Below are 19,476 nucleotides of genomic sequence, written 5' to 3'. Positions count from 1 at the left end.
CCGTCCAAAGCCCTGCGGCCTCTTGCACGCTCCCGGCAAGCCTTCCAGGTACCAGTCCCAGATAGCCTTGCGTGCGCTGCCACGCACACCACCGAAAACAACTTTTAAAATAAAAGAAGCGTCAGGAAGGTTTATGCTGCCAATCGCTCCTGCTTTCTGCTTTTCTCGCTTGAAACTAGGTCTGGGCGTTGGGTTTCTGCCAGTCCTGCCAACGCTGTCTTTCCACGGCAGGGTCAGATTGATTCTCATGCACAGATCCCCATGCTGGGCACTGGTCCATTCCAGTTGTGGCCGGGGTCTATGTGATCTCCCTCCGCCCTGGACGACCTACGGGAACTTTCCCAGGCGATCGCGTGGGGCTGAGCAGGCTTCTCTCTGTTGAGTATTACTTTGGTTTTAAGGTCGTCAACCTCAGAAGAAAAAGAAGCCTAGACTGGGAAACTGAGCCTGGACGGAGGGCGGAGTCGCGCGCTGCCCCGCCTCGTCCCCGCTGGCGGTCCCCGATCGGCCCCCCTCCCGGGAGCCGTGCCCGTCCCCCTGGCTCCTCGTCACCGCCGCTAGGCCAATGGGCTGGGCCGCACGGCCGTGCGCACTCACACCCGCTGTCCCCCCAAGACCCCGTCGCGCCGTCCCCAGCGCGATTCTTCGGCACTCGTCTGGTCCACAGCCGTCGGAGTCGCCATGCAGTCCTTACGCACCGCGCTCTTTTCTCTATTGCTGCTGCTTCTGGCGGCGCCCTCCTTGGCGCTGCCGTCCGGGACCGGCCGCTCGGCCTCAGCTACCACTGTGTGCCCGGAGCGCTGCGATCCCACACGCTGCGCCCCACCGCCCACGGACTGTGAGGGCGGCCGAGTCCGGGACGCGTGCGGCTGCTGCGAGGTGTGCGGCGCGACTGAAGGCGCAGCATGCGGCCTGCAGGAGGGTCCCTGCGGCGAGGGGCTGCAGTGCGTGGTGCCCTTCGGGGTGCCCGCCTCGGCCACAGTACGACGGCGCGCTCAGGCCGGCTTGTGCGTGTGTGCCAGCAGCGAGCCGGTGTGCGGCAGCGACGCCAAGACCTACAGCAACTTGTGCCAGCTGCGCGCCGCCAGCCGCCGCTCCGAGAAGCTTCGCCAGCCTCCGGTCATCGTCCTGCAGCGCGGCGCCTGCGGCCAAGGTACCCGCCCCACCCTGCACTGCACTCCTGGGTGGTTCCCCACCCTCACTATCCCAACCCAACCTGTCCGGATCGAGGGAGAGCAAAGAATTGTGTGGTGTTCCGGGGTCATCCAGTCAGCGGGGGAGAGAAACGGGACTCGGGGTGGCTGTGTTTCAAGGGCTCCCCCGGACCCAACTTTTGCGCCCGGCATAGGGTCGTTCTGCGCAACACCGAACAGGTGCTTTGCGCACTTTGGTCCTGCAGCCCCTCTCCAGGGTAAACCCGCATGCCGTTGGGGGAGAGCCCCATAGTACCAGTATCTTGGCATACTAATAGACATGGCCTTGGGGGCCACTAGAACTCCTGCCTGTCGTTTTCCCTCACTTCTCTCTTTCTGCTGCCCACTTTCTTCTTGGAATTAGCCAGGCAGTATTTTCCTTGTAGTTCCTCAGTGAAAACTTTCACTTTGGAGATGTGAGATGTGAAAAGAAGGAACAGTTACCCAAGTCAGCCCGCACTTTCCTCACCTCGTTTCCTAAGCAAAAACCGGTTTACTACCGCGGCCCTTGTGCTTCCATTGATTTGAGTTAACTTTCCAAAAAAAAAAAAAAAAAAAAAAAAGAAAAGAAAAGAAAAAAGCTCCATAACTCATCCTTTGGTTCTTTTGAATGAGCTCAAGCGGGTACCGGACCACAGAATATGCCAAGGTAGAGGAGAGGCCCGCTAGGGATGAGGAAAAATGTCCCCCCACCTTCTCGTTGTGTGACCTTTCTGTACCAACAAGATGTGGAGGGACAGGGAGCTGGTGATGGGGTGAAGGAGGGTGAGAAAGTGTCCAGCTCCCTGCCTGACCTTTCAGAGAAATGCAAGGTTAAATGCAGAGATACCCTGTGGAAAAACAGTAAGCTCAGACTGGCCACTCAAGCCGTGTGGGGCCAGCCAGCTGGGCTCGGTAGTGCACTTGGCTTCAGCTACAGGGCTCCTGCCCAAACCTAGCACCTCCCTCTGGGCTTGTGGTGGGAGGATAGGAAAGCACAGGACAGAGGGATTCATCTAGATTTTTCTTTATAGAAATGTGGTGCATATGACCACTTTCGATTTGGCAAATTTTAACTCACGTGGACAGGAAGGTTTTAGCGTGGTGTAGAAAGAGGTGGACCATTGTTTATAGTCTAACCACCAGAGCCCAGGGCTGACCCTCAGCCCCAGGAAACTCAGCCTCATTAGAGAGAGGAAAGTTTTTCCAGAGAGGACTGATCCAGAGGCTTTCCTAACGGGCATGGTGAGGGCGCATGCCCACTGAGTCCCAGCCCCTGTGACAGGTGAGTTCCCCTTCCACGCTCATTTGGTCTCAGCCTCTGGAGGAGGAAGCTTCTGTCTTTATTAGTGCCTTACACAAAGTGGAACTGAGGTTGACTAACTTGTCCAAGGTCACTCAGCTGGAACCTGAACCCAGCAGCTTCCTTCAGACCAGGTCAGAGCTTGACCCCCCGAGGCTGGATGGAGGCAAGGGGCTTCCAGTGGGCTGGAATGGCCGTCTCACCCTGGGAAGAAGTGGGCGTGGTGCCGGTGCTGAGTGGACTCTTCTTTGAAGCCGAGAATAGACTGGTGTTGCCAGAGACAAGTAGAGATGTCCAGAAGTAACCCGGAGTAGGCGTTCAGAATCCCCTGGGGAGGAAGGTGTGTCACACAGGCTGAGGTTCTTGACTAGTTCTCTCATAGGCGCTTCTCAGAAGAGGGCCTTTGTAGCTAGCATTAACCTAGAGGAGAATTGCGGAGGGCATGGGGTCTGGGCTGCTTCTGCACGAATCTGAGTGTGGGGCGGTGATGTCCAAAAAGCACATTTTGGTGCAGAACGAAGCAGCTGTTACTGTTTGGGGCTCCACTTCATGGGGCCTGAGTTTCTGACACTGTGTGGAGCTGAGTCAGCCAAGGCCTGGACTTAGCAGAGACCAAATACTAGGCTGGTTGAATTGTCGCGGGGAGACAGGTCGTTTGTTGTCCCAAACAACCTCTCTATGGAGACAGCCAGGGAAGAAGAGCTGGAGGTTAGCCATCCTTCCTACATTTGTAAGCACCTGTTGTTCTGTATTGCGTCTAACATACTTTGTCTGCTTACCTGGTACTTAGGCACTGATAGTTATGTGGGTGGGTGGACGGAAAGATGGAAGATGCTTGGCACACACAGTGGACCCATAGCTTTGCTTTGCCCTTACTTCCCATCTGAGGCTGTGTTCTGAGGTAGTTCCCAAACCCTGGGGGTTAGCCCCCTTCCTTGAGCCTCACCCTGCTCCAGCTTTCAGCAGCTGGTGCCCAGGACAGCTAGCTCACTTGATGTCACAGTTGAATAAGGAGAATTGACCACGTGCTGCCGTGTGAAGGGCAGAGAGGTTCTGTTGTAGCTGGGTAGATACAGAGGCCTTTTGGGAGAAGTACCATTGAGTAGAAGATGAGGGGAAGCGCTGTGAGAAGACACTGAGGTCAGAGAGGTTCTGAGGCAGAATCTATGCAGACAGCTCAGGAGACAGGAGGGAATGTGGTAGGAGGAGCAGTCCCAGGCATTGCATCGTCACGGTAGCCCTTTGGATGGAGAAAATGCCATCACACCAAATGAAACTTTTGTTGTTGTTGTTGGTTTTGGCTTTAGTTTTTCGAGACAGGGTTTCTCTGTGTAGCTTTAGAGCCTGTCCTGGAACTCGCCCTGCAGACCAGGCTGGCTTCGAACTCACAGAGATTCCCTCTGCCTCTGTCTCCTGCGTGCTGGGTTTAAAGGTGTGTGCCACCAATGCCCGGCAAAAAAAGAGAAACTCTTGTCTGTAAGTTGGTTAATGAAAACACCAGAGACCATCTCTTGTTTTGGAAATAGAGACAAATTATCAGTGCTGCGGGGTCTGGCTGAGAAGTAGACAGGTGTCCAGAGGACCGGGGTTTGTTACTACTGACCAGGAGAGTGCCAAGAGGAAGTGAGAATAAATGGTGGGTGTGCTGGTTCACATCTGTGTTTCCAGCAAGAATTCCAGGAGTTCGAAGCCAGTTTTGGCCAACAGGCCCTGTGTCAAATTAAAAAAAAAGTTTTGATCAATATAGCATGCCAGCAACAAGGTGCCATACGGTTCATAATTCTGCACCAGGCGTCTGTTCACCAAGCCTTTGGTCCTCCTCACAGTGCCAGTGTTGTAATCCTCCTGGTACAGCTGCCCATCACACCTTGAGCCCGTGTGTGGATCCGGAGCCCACTCTTAACCACCACTCTGTGCTGTTGACACAGCAACAGAGATTATAAACCAGATCCAGCTGAGGAGCAGCTGATAGCTGAAATAAACAATACTCAAGATGGCCATGGCGTTGGACGATGAGGGATGGATTTCTCCTTCAATGAGCACAGGAGTCAGGGCAAGATTGCCTTCGGTTACTGACCAAGGAGAAGCACAGGGTAGAAGGGGTTGTAAAAAGATGAGTCTCCAAGCTAGAGTTCCTGACTCTAAACTGTTCTTGGGCAGGAAAGGGACATTCCAAACGACCAACCATGGTGTGAGGTGCTGCAGATGTCTGTTAAAGAGCCAGGAAAAAGACTCTCCAGATAGGAGAAACCTAGTCCATCCATTTCTCCTGCTGTACACGCCAGGAAAGCCCACTCTACCCCGGACATCCCAAAGGGACAAGCATAGAGGTTTCCAAGCCTCAAGTGGGGGCAGAGAAGGGCTGGAGGGGGCCAGCTAGAGGTTGAACTCTTGGTGGCATGATCTATTTGTAAAACGGACTTTATTTAGCTGGCTCTTTTTTGTGAACCTTGAGCAGATTGTCACTGTGAGCTTTAGTGCCTGGCCTTGCTAGACAGTGGAGGTACAAAAAAATACCACCAAGTCCCTGCCTGAGGGAGCTCACAGTTAACACAGTGGGGGTAAAGACAGTCGTTCATTACCAGAGGCTGTTTTACTTTTGTCTAGTGCAAGTACACTAGAATAATTTCTGCTATTGGCAGCTGGATGTACCTTTTGTTCCTTAAGAGAATATGCATACAGGGTGGGGACCAGGCTTCATCTTAGGGCAGGGTTGGTAGAAAGAATGAGCAGGATTCTGTCATCTTAAACTGTCTTCCTAGCCTTTGTACAGCTTTCTCATGGTCTGGTGCCTTCCCTTATTGCCCCGACGGTTTGCTAAAGTGTTAAATAGTAAGGCTTGATAAAATGAGTAAGTTAACAGGATCAAAAGCCAGGCATTTGGTTTACTTTATCCCATCCCAGGGAGCAATAAATAGATTGCTTTGGAACTTAACCACGGTTGGTCAGGGATGGTGAGGCTGTGAGCTGGCTGGCCGGATGCCTCAGTACAGCCAGCTGAATTCTGAGTTAGTTTGGAGCTGGGGGATGATGGACAAATTTTGTGCCTTGGATTCAGAAACCTGGCTTTTCATGAGCTTATGTTTCTTATGGACAAATAACTCTGGTCCCACATGCTGTGAGGAACGGTCACGCTTGGCAGTGCTTTGAGGAAGCCTTGAGTACTGACCCCTGGCTCTGACCTGTGTGGGGGCAGCCCTGACCAGTACCAGTTCCTCTGGCTCTCAGGGCCGCAGCCGTGAAGGACCTGGATCTGTGCTTCTGAGGTCCCTTTTAGCTAGAATGGCCCACAGGTCTTATAAGGAAACTGGTCTGTGAGGAGATTGTGGTCCTGTGTCTGTGTCAAAGGCTTGGATGCCCTAAAAGATGCTTCTTGTTTTTCCTTAAATTACGATGGGAAAAGCCAGGGTTGGCACTGAATGGTTGCCCCCACCCTGTGTTTAGCCGCCTTCACGTCAGCTGTCTGCCAGCTTATGAATGTTTCTGGGAGAAACGAGAATTACATGCCCACTCCCAAGAGCCGATGCCAGTGAGTCTGCTAATCCATTCTTTACTCCTTCTCTGTGACTTTGAGCCCTGCCTCCTGCTCCTTCAGGTTGAGATCCCCCACTGAACTATTTCTTTTGTTTTTCCACTTTCTCTGCCATTCGAAAAGGAAAGAAAACTTGCTTCCGACAGAGAAGCCGAGGAGGGTAGTAGATATTCCCTAAAGGCTCTCAGAAATGGCTGGAAAGTTGGTGTGATTCAGTCCTGTTAAATGACGGGCGTCTGGAACCACAGGGGAACATTAGCCAAGACAGCATGCTTCAGAGACAGACAGAAGTGGCAGCGAAGAAGGATGGGTATGGTGCTAGAGGGTGCAGGATTCAGCTTCCAGAAGCAGTGGTGTAAACTCTAACTTCATTCAATGCATTTACTGAACAGCTCGGTGTATGCAGAGGCATACAAAACAAAGGGAATGAGGGGCTGGAGAGATGGTTTAAGAGGTTAAGAGCACTGACTGCTCTTCCAGAGGTCCTGAATTCAATTCCCAGCAACCACATGGTGACTCAGAACCATCTGTAATGAAATCTGATGCCCTCTTCTGGCCTGCAGGCATACATGCAGACAGAACACTGTATACACAAACAAACAAACAAACAAATAAATAAATGGAATGAGAGGTCAGATTGGCTGGCCTTTCTTATCCAGGTGAGATGCCTGACTGTGGGCCAGGCTTCTTTTTGCGCTTCTCTTCTTGGATGTGTGACTAGTGTCCTCACTGGTAAAACACTGATGGAAACAAGATTGTTTGCCCACACCTCTTGGAGCTGTTAGCATGGAAGGACATCATTTCATAAGTGTGGAGCATCATCTGTTGCCCTTCTAGCTAGAACCCTGTCCTGTCACATAACCACTGACATCATCGTCAAAGCTCTAATGAGGTAATCAGTGCAAAGATAAAGTTTAGAATGTCTTTGTCCCGTGGACCCTTTGGGTTGGTGAGTGGATGGGTTAGAAAGGATGTACAGAGAAGAGGTGATGGGAACATGTGTCCCGAGGCTGACATGGGAGTTTCCTAGATTGGAAAGGCTCTCAGGGCTGAGGGAGTCAAGTGCCACTTTCCCATACCCTCCGATGGTCCCAGTTACTCATATTTAATCATTTTCTTCTGAGAAGTATGCGACTTCCTTTGAACTAAGAGTTGCATGCGTGGGACACTTGGGAGTGTGTGTGTGTGTGTGTGTGTGTGTGTGTGTGTGCAGAGACCAGCAGTCCATTCTCAATCACGCTAAACCTTGTATTTCAAGACAGAGTCTCCCACTGAACCTAGAGTTCATAGATTCAGCTAGACTGCCTGGCCAGCGAGCCTCATAGACCCTCCCCAGTGCTAGGATGGTAGAGGTGTGCCATTGTGCCTGGCTTTTTCACATGGGTGCAGGAGATGGAACTGAGACCTCGTGCTTGTGCCTCAGTTTACTGACCTGGGTGTTTCCTCAGTCCTTAAGACATTATCTTTACACACATTATCTTATTTGCCCTTCATAGAGCTGGTGACCCGCAGGACATGACATTTGATCGACACTCCAGGTCCTTCTTGAATCTGGTCTGCTTTTGTTTTTATGTTCTGAAAATTCCTCATAGAAAAATAAATTTTCATGTCTTAAGAAAAGTGGGAAATAAAAAATAACCCAAACAGTTTTACAAATGCCCTATTATTTTGATTGCTAGAACAATTTGTTGACTTAGCATATTCCATAGATGATCCTGTACGGCACTGCTTGACTGCCAATGCTCCCTCGCCACGGGACCGTCACATCTGTGCACTGAATTCTCTGAGGGCTGGCTGTCGTGGTTGGAATTTCTGATAATTCCCAAATTTGAATAACCCATGTCTTCATGAGTCAGAGCCTTGTGCAATGCTTCAGACCTCAGGAACGTCTTCCCCCCTGGTTGTGCAATAAGCTCTCTAGAAGGAGATGCTAGGCTGCCTGTGCGGTGAGCCGGGTCTGTCTCAGTGTGGATGAGATGTAGAATTCCCTTCCACACAGTCTTGGGCAAGACGCTATCTGATTATCCAGCACTGTGGCATCTCACACGCTGTGGCTTGAGATGAGTTCTCTCTTGGGTGCCCATACCCAAGTGAACAGATGGACACAGAGCGCTGCCATTGGAGTTGCCTCAGTAGATGCTGGCCAGCGGATACGGGGAGGGAGGACTCATGTGGCACTTACAGTTGCTTTTTGCACACACACAGTGAGCTGCCTGGAAGTGGAGATTATATTCTTGGGTCAGGATGGGAGAAATGTCACCAAACCACAGTGACCTGAAAAGTTACCACCACTGTTCCAATTGTGTAACAGGCCTTGTCTTGTTCCTTCATGGACACCCAGGAAGAAAGTAGCATCAAACCCTGCTACCTAACTGAAGAAATAAAAGAGGCTCCAAGAGATTTCATTCATCCAGGGCCACCCAGGAAGGAGGAGAGAGCTAAGATTTGAACTTGGCTCCGCTTCACTATCGAACTGTTTGGGGGAACTTCCTTGACTCAAGTGTTGTTTAAAAGCATGCTGATTAATCTTCAAATATTTGGAGTCTTTTCCAGCCTCTTCCCTTTTATGACTTTCTAGTTCAGTTCCATTGTGGTCTGAGAACATGCTTCATGACTTCTGTTCTTTTGAGTTCATTAGAGTGTGTTTCCTGGCCTTGAATGCGGTCAGTCTTGGTAACTGCTCTCTCTGCACAGGTTCGAGAAGAGCATGTGTTCAGCTGTGGTTGGCTGGACTCTTCCAGATACTTCTCCCAGATATCAGTTAGATGGAGTTCATTGGCAGTGCTCCTCAGGTCCACTAGATGCTGGTTTAGCACTCTGCCAGCGGGGTCTGAAAGGGGTGGATGCTAAAGCTCTCTCAGCTGCAGTCTCTAAAGACTGCTGCTTTAGAAAACGAATCTCCCGAGGCCCCACCCCCACCCCTGGATGAGTTTTGGACTCTGTGTTCTGTTTCCTGTCCTGTTGCACAAGGACAAAGATATTGCCTGGAGGACATCAGCAGGATCTTGTGAGGTCAGATAAACTAATGAGATAGTGAAAGAGCATTGTCAACCCAGAGTACAAATGATTGACCCACATCCGGGCTGCTAGACAGCTGTTCCAGACTCTTCCAGATCACCAAGACCAAGGCACTTGAAAAGATGGAAAATTAAGGCGCATGCTTACTGAGTCTCTTCTGGCCATTGTCATTTTCAGGAAATCCCTGAGACTGGGTACTTTACAAAGAAACTAGCGTTATTCTGCTCACTTTCTTGGAGGTTCAGGCTTCTGCTTGACTCTGGTAGAGATGTCATGGTGGGTAGCACCATAATGATGGGAGTGTGGACTGGAGAGATCACAAGACAACATAAAAGTCAGAGAGAGGCCAGGCTTATTCTATCATAACGACCCTCTCATAAGAACTCACTGGGGACCCAGTTCCGTCTGAGGGCTGGACCCCAGTCATCCGGTTGGCTTGGCTCTTAAAGGCTCCATACTACCTCCTCACAGCAGCACTGCACAGGGGACATGCTCCAACCACAGCGGCTCATCGTGGCCACCATGGCGACCTGCTGTACTCCCCACTACGCATCTCCAGCCCCACCACCTCCTTGTTTTCATGTTTCCGAGGTTCTTGTGGGCCAAGACTTCACTGCCGTGTGGAGATACCAGAGGCTGGCCAAAGCCACCAGGTGATTGCAGGGAAGACACTGCCTTATGGAGATACCAGGGGCTGGCCAAAGCCACCATGTGACTGCAGGGAAACCAGTCTCCCAGAGCATGCAACCTGGAGCTGAAAGGTAGCTGGGGAAACTGAGGCACCTAAAGGGAACAGATTCTCACAAACTGGGTTATCAGACTTGCTAGGGTCCTGGCAACACTATCGACCTAGGTTCTGCTGTGTGTCCTCAGTAGGTCAATTAAAGTCACAATTAATAGTGGAAAGCAGAAATAGGATGTTCAATGTGGCCACATTGGGAAGAGAGAGACAAAATAGTCCAGTGACCCTTCCTAAGTTTATCTGTAGGAGTTCTGACATGAGATTAGATTTAAATAGAGGACCAGAGGCAGACAGTGTAAGCAGTCCAGGTCACAGTGTGGTCCCACCCATCACTGACCCATCCTTGTCTCAACTCTAGTCTCTCTTGAAGGATGCTTTGACATGTCAGAATTGTGTGGTTTCTTCCCTGAAGACACGTTTCTCCTTGGTCTGGTGCCAGGTTTCCCTCTTTTCCATCTTCCAGCATGAGATTCCTGGAGAAATTCCATCGTTTCAATAGTCTGATAGCCAGTGGTGGGGACACAAGACTCTTCTATCTTCCCGTCTGGGGCTGGAGAGATGGCTCAGTAGTGTGAACTCTTGCTGAGGACCCAGGTTGGGTTCTCATTATGCTGGGTGGCTCACAGCTGCCTGTAAAGTCCAGTCTGAGTAATCCAGCACTCTCTCCTGGCCTCACATGCACAACACACATAATTAAAAATAAAAATAAAACCTTTTAGAAAGAATGTTTTCATCCCTGTCAGAACGGTTACCGCTGCGTTTGTATGAGCTTGGTGGTGGCGGCTGCTGCTATGAACCAATCTTCGCAATCCCATTCCCCTGGAGTGGTTTAAGTGTTTGGAGGAGGCTAGGGTCCACACAGGGCGTTCCCCCAAGGCCCGAGAAATAGTGGGTGTTTTTATTTAGTCTCACCTTTCAGATTGTCACTGTAGTAACTGGCTTCTCCCCTGAAGCATCTCGAGGCCCTCAGATGCTAATTACAGCGCACACGCCTCAGGGGAAAAGCTGCGTAAATATCACAGATGAATCAGGGCTGAGCAGCCTCAGCGTCTTAACCTGTGGGTTCTTCAGGAGGAGCCTGCTTTCCCCTGGGCGGACAGGCTGGGTGTCTTTGCTCCATATTGTTTAGCCATCGTGGGAATCCATCTCTACGTCTGATCCACTGTACCCTATAAGCTTTGAAAATCAGAAGCATAATCATCAAAATACACAAGGAAAGAGATAAATGTTCCTGCTGTCACCAGGGAACACAAGCTTGGCCCCTTCTCCCCTCAGGGGGCCATGGTTGTTAACACTTCCCTTCATGTTCTTGGGTGTTTTCCTGTGTCAAATTCTTTTAGGAGACACAGTAACAAATACAGTAGCGGGAAAGGAGGGGATCAGTGTGCTGTAGCCATGGTGTTTATTGTCAAACTCTTTCCCCAAAGGGTTGCTACAGTATTTTGTCACCAGTGATGGACTTCCTTCCTTCCTTTCTTCCTTCCTCCCTCCCTCCCTCCCTCCCTCCCTCCCTCTCTCCCTCCCTTCCTCCCTCCCTTCCTTCCTCTCTCTCCCTCCCAACCTTCCTCCCTCCTCTTCCTCCTCCTTCTTCTTCTTCTCTCTTTCTTTCTTTCTTTCTTTCTTTCATATGTGTTGGGGGAGAGTATGAATATATGTGTCTGGGGGTGCACGTTTGCACACCTATTTGTGGGGGTCCAGAATCCAGGAGTTAACCTCTGCTGTCATTCCTAGGTGCTGGCTACCATGGTTTTTTTTTTTTTTTTTTTGGCTGTTTTTTTGTTTTTTTGAGACCTGGGTCTTATTGGCCTGGAGCTTGCCATGAGTGCATTTGTTTGATCCTCCCGGTGCTGGGATTACAAGCACCTGCCTCCATAATAGGCTTCTTGTGGATTCTGGGAATTGAACCCAGGTCCTCGGTGCTTGTGTAGCAAGTACTTTACTGCCTGAGCTCTCTTCCCAGCCCAGCTCTGGAATGTCAGTCTCTCAAGTCACAAAGTCAATAAAAAATCCCTTCAAAGGAAATCCTTCATGATAAATGGCAGATGTTGGTTCAAAGCCAGCTATACTGTCCAAATCAGCAGGTTTTCCTGTTTCCCGTTGGGTGCCTTCAAGTTCACCTCGTGTAAGGGGAAGCCCTTTTGGGGTGGAATGAGCGAGCACATTAGACATTTGGATTTACCTGGGGTAGGTGACTTGGGATCATTGACCATCTAGAAAGGACTTGTGACTGTCATGCCAGTCATCTGGTTCTCTGCCTGTGTTCATCACCTGAGGGGGAGGAGCCTGGGACAGTAAGGGTATACAAAGGTCCAAGGGCATTAGTCCAGTGTATGACAGAAAATGCGAGTCCCCAGATGCCCGGCTCAGGGCTCACTACATGGAACCTTCCAGATTCCAGCTCTTTCCAGGATGTGGATTAAGGCCAGTCTGTTTCTGTTTTGAAAATCGGAGAATGTGTTTATTCAAATGTTTTGGACACATGAAGGAGTGTAATGTGAGCTCCATAAATTCAGTTTCTTAGTTTATAAAAACAGAACATTATTAATTTTCATTTTAATGACAACATTTCAAAGACGTACTTCACATACAGGGTTTTCATATGTCCTTAGAGCCCCTAGTTCCAGAACTTTCGGGGGGTTCTGTGTAGCAAGCATCAGTCGAAGAAAGAAATCACTCCAAGATGAAATTTTAAGGCCTACGCGGCAGCAGGACATTCCAGCCACTGTGATGGACTGAACCCCGAGCAGCCGTACAAAGGGGGAATTATTGATGGTTATACCCAAAGTTGTTTTTTGGTCAAGTATTTCCTCATACCAAGGCTCCTAATCTAATCTGTATGTCTCCCTATAGCATCACGTGCCCTCATGACTCTAGTCCTTCACTGTGTTCCGCTGGCAGCACACAGTAATCTGAGCGCCTCAGGTGCCAGAGGGGTCTTGTGACCAAAGTCATGGGATGGCTGCAGTGCCCCTTCAGTGAAACAGTTCTACGAATCACGGAAAACGATCACTGTTTTCCACAAAGGTTCTTTACCGGTTACCGCAACAATTCTTCAAGGTCACAGTACTTCGAGAAAACAAGCAACTATTCATTCTCACGTCTCCCCCAGAGAGAGCGGCTCTGTTCAGTTCCCACAACACAGAGCATTCTCGTCACCTCTGGAATAAGCACAGCAGTCCTTCGCCATCACCCCATTCGTGCTTGGCCTGGATGGAGCCAGCTACCAGTCTACTTCCTGTCACCGGGGAGTCACTTTTTCAAGATATTTTCTGTAAGTGGGGTCCTATCACACGATCCGCTGGGACTGGCCTCTGTCAGTTGCCGTTGTGCCATCATTTCACGACTGAAAAAAAATCTTTCCGTTGTGTGGTTATGGGGAAGCCATCTCTCCCTGCTGGGGAACTTGTAAATTCCAGGCCTGAAAGTTTAAACTGCTCAGTATTATGTATTATGCTCGGTATTAATGTATTCCGTGGTTCTTTGGGAGGAGACTGGTACCCGAACCACAGGAAGCCAGAATTATAAGGTTGAGAATCCCACACTGAAAAGATCAGGAAGCGTACGTTTCAGATTTATTAAGTCTATAACTACTTTCTTTGTAGTTATAGAAAGGATGTCAGAAATGGTCTAGCCTCATCCCTCGTCTAAGGGACAAGGTAACTGAGGCCTAGAAAGAAGACGTGCCTTGTTTCAGGATCCAGGCTCCCCTTTTCACGTCTTGTTTGAGACATGGTTTCCTTCTGGTGTATGTTTCAGGTTTATAAGCACCCCCAGCTGTTTGGCTTGTCCATGGGAGCCACGGCTCATTGGCAATTGGGCATCGGTGCTTCTCTTAGGTTCCATCAGGCGTCAGCTCACTTCTCTGAGATGAGAAGTCCCATCTCTTGGCTCTAGCCCCAGCTCTCCTGACTCCAGAGGTGCAGTTCCTGGGCCCCACCTTCCAGCCCTGCCCTGGAGGCTGGAGTTTCAGCAACTGCACAGCCAGGCAGCCCAGACAAAACAACTAGAGGAATCTAGCAGGAAGAAGGCTCAGACGAGAAATCTGTGAAGGTCAGGACTGGAGCCAGATGCTTATCAGGGGAAAGTGGAGGGAGGTGGTGTGGCCTGAGCTGTCAGCTTCGTCCCTACAGTTAATAATAGACACACACTGGGCGTTCTGAGCCGTCGGAAAAAAGACAACCAGCCCCAAGCAGTCACCACGGGCATGCGAGTAAGGTTCCTCTCATTTTCTTTTCTCTTGCTCTTGAGACAGAAAAGTAAATTTTCAATGAACACGTCAATCTGCATCGATACATGCCTCTGTAAAAGGCACCTTTTCCCAGGACCGCCAAGACTACAGAATTAGGTCGACTCGTGAGTCACAACACAACAGTTAGGGCCTGCAGGCCAGCTGGCCAGGTGCCCCCAGTTGGGTCCTCATGTGGTCAGTTGAGGAAGACTGCCTCAGACTTGTTTGGGTGATCCAGCCCCCTTTTCTTCACCTGCTGTGAGTGTCTGGACACCTGGCACCACAGCCTTGCCCCGGCCCCTGCAGGCAGTCTCTTGCACCATCCCCAGCCTGAGGTCTGGCATAGGGCAAGCTTTTCCCACGTGGAGCTGTCTGGGAGACTGTACCGGAAAGAGGGGCTGCCAAGACTTGGAAGTGCCAGTGTGGACTGGAAATCAAGGCCAGGCTCCCTGGCTCCACCTCCTCTTCCTTCTTTATTCACCAGGAGGAAAGAAAGAGGTCACAGGAAACTCTCTGGAATTTTATGCAAAAGACAGGGACAAAGTCCATTTATTATTATTATTATTATTATTATTTTGTATCCAGGTTGTCTGTGAATTCTCTATCTATTCAAGGATGACCTTGAGTTTTTGATCCTCCTGCACCTACCCCCCCCCCCCCCCCCCCCCCGTGCTAAGATTACAGATGTGTGCCCTCTCCTCTACTGGGGATTTAACCCAAGACTTCGTGCATTGCAGACACTGTCAACGGTGCCACCTCGCCTCCAAGTTTTAATCATAAAAAAGAAATATTGGAACCAGGTATGGCTGCACAAGATGTATTCGGGAGGGAGAGGCAAGAGCATTGCCACAAATCAGCCTGGACTACGTAGTGAGACCTTGAATGTCTGCCACCCCCCCTTCCCCCAAAAAAAGGGGGAAAAAGAAAATGGCAAAATACTCATTGCATGAGCTGCACACCCAGGACACCAAGGACTGAGTCTTTACTGTTCCCATCTTCCACTTGCAGGCGATACCAGATGATGGCACAGGGGTTTGTTTTCAGGTTAATCTTAGACCTCCACTGCTTGTCTCTGCCGCTCAGCCTTGCCCTTTGTGCCCCTTTCTCTGCCCAGGCCTCCCTGCTCTTGCCTGGATCCCATGCTCAACACCCTGGAATTTACAGTCACAGCACTGCTCAGAAAAGGGGTTCTGGTTTCCCGGAATGTTCAAGGTCTTCTGTTTCCACGGCCTTTCCACCTCAGACCCAGCACTGGGGCCATGCTGGCTGCTGCTGACATTGGAATTCAACGGATTGAGACATGCAGAACCCAGTTATCCAGACTGAGGATGGGGCTTGTGAGCCTGGTGGGACATCTTTGCTGTGGTTGCTGGCGGCGCATACCTTTTCTCCCCCTTATCTCCAGGTGCATCTGCTTAGGATAGGAAACCCCATCTCCTGCTCACTTTATACCTGATCCAGCCTACAGCTATCCCTGATCCTCAGAGAAAGCAGTCTAAGTTCACTGTCAGAGGCGGAGCCCTGCATGTTCTCCATAGGCCCTCGCCTCTTTCCTTGGGGCTTTCCAGCCCTCCTCCCCCCTCTGCTCATCTGGGCTTTTGCCCTTGACCACTCAGGCCGTTCTCAAATTCAGCAAGAACTCTCACAAAGGGAGCTTTTCCTGGGGACAAGTCATCTGTCCCCTCCATGACTGTACAGCTTGCTCCTTCGCGTCTGTCCACCTCCCTGGTTTTGCAGCACACACCCCTCTCTCCCTAGCTGCAGGTTCTAGTCCTGTCTCAACATGCCACCCACACCTGCCTTGGGTCTCAGCTGCCTGCATTTCCATCCTGACAAGGAAAGTCCCAAGGTGTGGACTCAGTGTGCTACGCAAGGCTGTTCCAGGCGCTTTCTTCTTCCAGGGACTAGCTGTTTCCGAAAGTGGTGTTAACTGCCTTGATCCTGCTGGCTGCTCCTTCTTGCTGCTGTGTTGTGTCCCATTTAGTGTCTGTCCACCCCGAGCAGTGAAGCGTGTGAGCAGAAAGGTGCTTGCCAGGCAAGACTAAAGACCCCAGCTGACTCTCAGTACCAGCCAGGCAGGGCGGGCGTCACGTGCTTGTAATCCCAGCATTGGGGAGGTGGAGACAGGATAGGCCAGCCACCTAGCAAAATCGGCAAGCCCCAGGTCCCATTGAGAGACCCTATCTCCAGAAGCAAACAAATAACAAGGCAATGGCTGTTCTGAAGGATAACATCCGGGTCTCACCTCTAGCCTCCGTGCCATGTAAGCGCGTGCCTGTTCAGACTAACAGAGAGAGTGGGGAGGGAGAGTGAGCAGGTAGTGCAGGTATTAGGGCCTTGGCTTGAGCTCAGAGTGCTGGGGCCTTGGCTGAAGCTGCACTCCAGGCCCCAGCTGCCCTGTTCTGCCGTGGATTCCTGTGCAGATGCTGCCCAGTGAGTGGGTGGGAGCCCTTGCAGATGGGCCCCTGGAGAGCAGTGAACTTTTCTCCTGAGCCTACATTGACTTGGTAGCTAGCAAGCTATTTGTAGTTACTCGTCTTTAGGTCATGCTGCAGACTGACCCAAATATCAAAGACAACATGTGGCTCTGGGACAGCCCAAAGATGAAGAAGAGGACATGCGCAGTGTGTACCCACTTGGCTATAGGTTCTCAGCAGGGGGATCGTCTGTATTTCAGATCTGCTGGCATATGAAGGCTGCGGTGCCTGAAACTGGACCTCACATGGTGACTATTGACTGTGGGAAGGTGCTGGTGACAGCTGAGGTGTGTGTCCTACCCCTTTGCACACTGGACCTTTCCCAAAGATCACTCCTGGTTTCCTCCACACCCGCAGGGTGCTGGCCGTGTTTGCCTGTGTTGTTTATAATTGCTTTGCCAGGGGAGAATGCCTACTTGTGTCTGCGGGAGCCTGGGGAAGACTCTTTCTCCAGACTCATGAGTAGGACTTCGGGGCTCCCAGCAGCCAATCGCCTAGATGATAGCTTCTGGGTCTCAGGATCAAGGTGGTCAAGGCCCCTCCAGTGGGAATGAACACCTTTCTCACGGGCCTTCCTCTCCAGCTTCTTGCAAGGCATTTTAGGTTCTTGCCTTGAAATGACTTGTGTTACTTGGCCAGGCCTACATGGCAGAAGGAAGCCAATCTGAACCTGAAATGCCAGGGAGGAAGGCATGTTTTCCCTTCAAGGGCCTGTCTAGCCCCTTTCGTCTCCTTGGTCTCCTACTGAGCATGCTCTGGCATGACCCTTGAGTATTTTCATCTTCTTCCTTCCCTTGAGACCTGGCTTCTGCCACAGTCACCCACACTCTTTATTTGCAGTCTTTGAGACGTGAATTCAGGTATAACCGCCTGTGCTAGTATTTGGAGTTGAAGAAATTAGGGGGAAATTGATTTGAGAGCTAGTTGGGACCGTAGAGGCCACCCAACAGAACTCTGTCACTGTGAAGAGGAGCCCCAGCCTGACGGTCCCCCAGTCTGTGGTTATATAGTTTGCCTCTGTCTGTGCATACTGTCATGGCATTGCAGATCACCATGGACAAGGAAAGTCCCTAGTCTCCCAGCATATGGATGCTATGTGAGCCCCTGTAGAAAGATGGCCAGTGCTCCCAGCAGATGGATGCTGTGTGAGCCCCTGTAGACAGATGGTCAGTGCTCCCAGCAGATGGATGCTGTGGGAGCCCCTGTAGAAAGATGGTCAGTGCTCCCAGCAGATGGATGCTGTGGGAGCCCTTGTAGAAAGATGGTCAGTGCTCCCAGCATAAGGATGCTGTGTGAGCCCCTGTAGACAGATGGTCAGTGCTCCCAGCATAAGGATGCTGTGTGAGCCCCTGTAGAAAGATGGTCAGTGCTCCCAGCAGATGGATGCTGTGGGAGCCCCTGTAGATGGTCAGTGCTCCCAGCAGGTTGATGCTGTGGGAGCTCCTAGATGGTCCATGGGCTCCTTTGCTCCACAGAGTAGAACCATGCCTCTAGCATGGCTTTAAAAGTCAGATGCACTTGAAATGTTGGCAGACCGACTTCTTTGGGCATGGACCTGTCTAGTCCCACAGGGCCCCGTAGCTATAGTCAGAAGGGCCCCACCTGTTTGATGTTGTGCAGGCCCTGCCTTGAGATTCCTAATCTTTGGAACAAAAGCTTCATTTTCATCTTGCCCCGGGTCCTGCAGACGACGCAGCCAGTGCTGAATGTAGGGCAGTGCATTAAAATGCCGCGGGTTTGATCAGTCTGTCCTTACAACTGACTTGAATTTGGGGAACAAGCTGTTCCCTGGGAATAAAGGAGGATTCATTTCTTTTCCCTCGAATACACTGTGTTCTGTTTTCCAAAGTAGCTGGACTTATCAATGCGGCGGAGAAATTAGATGGCGGGATTGTTCTTGCTGGAAGCGAAGGTTGGACTGTTGGACTTGCATCCTGGCCCCGCTCTCCCGATTCAGAAGTGTGAATTGGGTTCCCACAGTGGTGTGGCTGTAAGGGGCTGAAAGAGCTGGGGCTGAGAAGGGAGGCTACAAATGCAGAACGCAGAGATCAATTGGGGAGCCTCTGCACATGGCTCAGTCTCCTGCTCTGCTGCTCACCAACTCTGAGGCTTTTTTGTGGGGGAAGATGAGGAGAAGAGATGGGGGTTCTCCTGTAGCCCAGGCTGGCCTGGAACTTGACAGATAGACAGTCAAGGATGATCTTGGACTTCTGATCCTCCGGTCCTCATCTTCTGAGTGCTGGGATTACAGATGTGGTTCCGCCGTGCCTGGATTAATGTGTGGTACCAGGGACCGGACCCATGGCTTCCTGCATACTAGGCAAACACTCTTCTCAATTGAGTTACATCCTTAATCCAGTTCCAGGGCTCTGAACAACAAACTCTCCTTCTGTATAGATTCAGGCATAAGAGTCACCCTGAAGGTTTTGAGGAGAAACTAGAGGAAACATCTGTGTCTAGCATTGTGCTCAAGCACATAGTCTTATTGGCTAGCATTGCCTAGTATTTTACTGCCAAAATTGAAGGCTGGGTGGGATTTGACTAGTTATAGGGAAGAATAAAGAATACACTGCCTTCCTGTAGGCAGGGAGCAAAAAGGGTGTGAGTACGGCGGGCTGGAGTGGAGAGCCGTGCTTTGGGGACTGAGAGGGAGGGGCCTAGGATTCTTAGAAGATTCCAAAACACAGGAAGAGCCACTTGGAGCTGTTGCAAGGCACTGGCCCCCTGCTGTTGGCTAAGCAAGTGCGAGCCGATGATAACAGAGACCTTGGCTTTGGGCGGTGGGTCGTGCTCTCTGTGCAGTCTGTCGCCTAGGATAGCTGCCGTGCGACAGAAGGACAGGCTCTGTGACATCTCTGTTGGCTTTTGGTCACCGTGACAAATACTTGATATGAACGAACTTAAGGGAAGAGAGCGCTTTCTGTTCTGTTTTGTGTTTTAGACAAGACCTTAGGAATCTCAAGCTGGCGCTGAACTCAGTCCCGTAGCCAAGGATGACTTTGAG

At 50.8% G+C, this 19,476-nt stretch overlaps 1 protein-coding gene across 1 annotated transcript in view; it reads left to right on the top strand.

Annotated features, from left to right (window-relative positions):
* Nucleotides 1-581: 581 nt before the first annotated feature.
* Nucleotides 582-19,476, top strand: part of Htra1 (HtrA serine peptidase 1) — a 51,135-nt gene continuing 32,240 nt past the window's right edge. The window contains exon 1 of the mRNA XM_041667122.1: nucleotides 582-1,153. Coding sequence (XP_041523056.1) covers nucleotides 682-1,153 — 472 coding nt within the window. The 5' untranslated portion in view covers nucleotides 582-681. The remainder of the gene's footprint in view (nucleotides 1,154-19,476) is intronic.

The sequence above is a fragment of the Microtus oregoni genome, unplaced genomic scaffold, assembly GCF_018167655.1.
Source record: "Microtus oregoni isolate MIOR12 unplaced genomic scaffold, Mior012 000016F_ref0000370, whole genome shotgun sequence".
In the NCBI taxonomy this organism is placed as follows: Eukaryota; Metazoa; Chordata; class Mammalia; order Rodentia; family Cricetidae; genus Microtus; species Microtus oregoni.
Note: the sequence above shows the minus strand (reverse complement) of the source record. Positions and strands in the feature narration are given on the sequence as shown.